Below are 2,205 nucleotides of genomic sequence, written 5' to 3' on the forward strand. Positions count from 1 at the left end.
CCCCCCCCTTATCGGCCAGCACCATGTCCGCCCCCCCTAAACCTGAGTTCGATGCCTCTGCGACGACAACTTCGCTGGCCGCGTCCGTCGGCCTGGCCAAGTCGCTCGTATCCTCCTGGTTCTCGGATGTCGACCAGGCCAAGCCCACTTCGGCGTCCGATGGCAAGGGCGCCTCGGCTGGCTCGAAACCCACCAAGCAGACCCGGTACGCCTGTCGGCTCGCCAATGCCACCGGATAAGGCGTGGCGGCCTGCCACACCTGCATACACTCCCATGTGCACAGATACATATATATATATATGCATATTTGCACATTCACGTGCAGATAGCCCAAGGCGCATATGTTACTGACACACATGTTGACGTCCACTGAAGCTCTGGTATCGGCGCCACTACCAGCGCCACCCTGCAGAAGGCTGTGGCCGATTACGCTTCCAATGCCTCACAGCGCCGCCTGGCTCGAGACCTGGCCCTGATTGACAAGGCCCATGTACAGGGGCCTGGCACCGAGGATGGCGAGGATGTCGGCGTGTCGGCACCGTCCAAGCGCCGGCGCCCGGCTGACGATGATGACGGCGACCAGAGCGATGACTTCGACGAGGAAGACAGCCGCTCGCGTGTGGTGGCCAAGATGCGGATAGCTGCCGAGGCGCAGCTCCAGCAGAAGCAGCTTGGCGAGGCACCCGGCTCCAAGCAGAAGATCCTGCCCGATGGCACGGTTCTGTCGGTGGCCAAGCGCCGGCGTCTCCGGAAGAAGGCTGCCAAGGAGGGCCGCGCCTCCACCGATGGCGGGGCCGCCCCCAGCGAGGTGGCTCCTGTGCCGACCGCCTCCACTGAGAAGCCTGTCGCCGAGGAGGAGCCCACCGCCACGCAGCCCGCCGCCACGCAGCCCGCTCCCGTGGCTGCCAATGATGCCACCGCGGAGAACACCGATCCGTGGGCCACGAACTGGAGCGATGCCTCCGGCGCTGAGAGCGACTCTGACGAGGAGTCCTCCCCGGCTGCTCCCACTGGCAACAGCCGCATCCGCGTTCAGCCTCTGGATCTATCGCGCACACGTCTTCCGCGTGAGCTTCGCCCGAACCTCCACGCTGGCGATGATCGCCCGGAGAAGGATGTGCGTCTCGGCAGCGATGCCAGAATGCCTTTCATGTTGGTCAGAAGCACCATCCATCCACTTCCGTACTTACCAGCCTATCTGTGGCATTTTATCCCCCTTGCACACATGGGCACGCCCCCGCCTCACACACACACATTTGCTCTCCGGCAGAAGAACGCCAAGCCAGCCAAGTCTAAGCGGCGCAGCCGGCAGAAGAACCTCAAGAAGGATACCCGGCCCGATCATCAGGTATGCAACACCAGGGCGACGCATCTTCCTCCTTGTAGACATCGCCTTCTCAGCTCTGACTCTCTCTCTCTCCCTCTCGGCACTTCTCCGCGCCCTTCCCCATCCGCCTTCCGAGCAGAAGCCCACCTATCTTACCCCGGGAGCGGCTGACTACCGGCCCATCCTTGGCCCGAAGAAGCGCGCTGACAAGGCGTCCGGGCCCAAGGACAAGAAGGACAACCTCAAGGTCTTCGACTGAGGATGGCATCTTGCTGCTGTTGCTGCTGCATTGGCCTTCCGACTCTGCCATATCCCATTTCCCTGTGCCATAAAGAAATAGACACAAGACCACGTTGCCTAGGCGTGTGCACATTCGTACGCATAGGCACAAGGTGTGGCCATCAACGGGGAGAGGCGGGAGGACAGGGGGGGGGAGGAGGAAGAGTGTATTTGGGGCGAGGGGCGGGGGAATCCAGAAAAATGGGCGCTGGAAGCAAGCAAACAACAGGACACAGAGCGTGTCCCACACCCACGCACGCAGCCATATACCCGTCACTGGATGAGGAACGATGAGGACTTGACGGTGACGTCTCCGGAGAAATCGACCGGGGCGCCCTGCGCCGAGGTGATCGAGGCCACAGCGATACCGGACAGCGGGGCCACCAGCTGCCCCTGCGAGGTGTGCTCGAGTGGCGTGACACAGTTGAAGTCGATCTTGACGGGGAAGATGTTGTCCGGGTTGGATCCGCAGTGGCCAATGACGAGGCTCTGTGGCGAATGCAAATGAGTGATGCCCATTTCCGATCGCGTGCCAGGAGGGGAGGGAATGTAAGCTGAGAGACCGCGTAATCGGTGCATGTGGGGGGGGGGGGGGGGGG

At 62.4% G+C, this 2,205-nt stretch overlaps 2 protein-coding genes across 2 annotated transcripts in view; one reads left to right on the plus strand and one right to left on the minus strand.

Moving 5' to 3' along the window:
* On the plus strand, positions 1-1,705 carry H696_02360 (hypothetical protein). Its single transcript, XM_009496261.1, has 4 exons — positions 1-205; positions 376-1,117; positions 1,271-1,348; positions 1,467-1,705. Exons 1-4 carry the CDS (start codon positions 24-26, stop codon positions 1,584-1,586), a joined length of 1,122 nt encoding a protein of 373 aa, XP_009494536.1. The 5' UTR covers positions 1-23; the 3' UTR covers positions 1,587-1,705.
* Positions 1,706-1,754: 49 nt separating this feature from the next.
* The window catches only part of H696_02361 (hypothetical protein), a 3,241-nt gene continuing 2,790 nt past the window's right edge, over positions 1,755-2,205 (minus strand). Inside the window, exon 8 of the mRNA XM_009496262.1 lies at positions 1,755-2,095. Within this exon, the coding sequence (XP_009494537.1) occupies positions 1,880-2,095 (216 nt within the window). The 3' untranslated portion in view covers positions 1,755-1,879. The remainder of the gene's footprint in view (positions 2,096-2,205) is intronic.

This window comes from Fonticula alba (genome assembly GCF_000388065.1).
Source record: "Fonticula alba strain ATCC 38817 unplaced genomic scaffold supercont2.3, whole genome shotgun sequence".
Classification (NCBI taxonomy): domain Eukaryota; order Rotosphaerida; family Fonticulaceae; genus Fonticula; species Fonticula alba.

What these genes read in the sequence shown, in the direction of transcription:
- H696_02360 (XM_009496261.1), top strand. Translation starts at nt 24, where the DNA reads ATGTCCGCCCCCCCTAAACCTGAGTTCGATGCCTCTGCGACGACAACT. An exon ending in AAACCCACCAAGCAGACCCG is followed by an intron (nt 206 to 375) that starts GTACGCCTGTCG and finishes CGTCCACTGAAG; the next exon opens with CTCTGGTATCGGCGCCACTA. An exon ending in ATGATCGCCCGGAGAAGGAT is followed by an intron (nt 1,118 to 1,270) that starts GTGCGTCTCGGC and finishes GCTCTCCGGCAG; the next exon opens with AAGAACGCCAAGCCAGCCAA.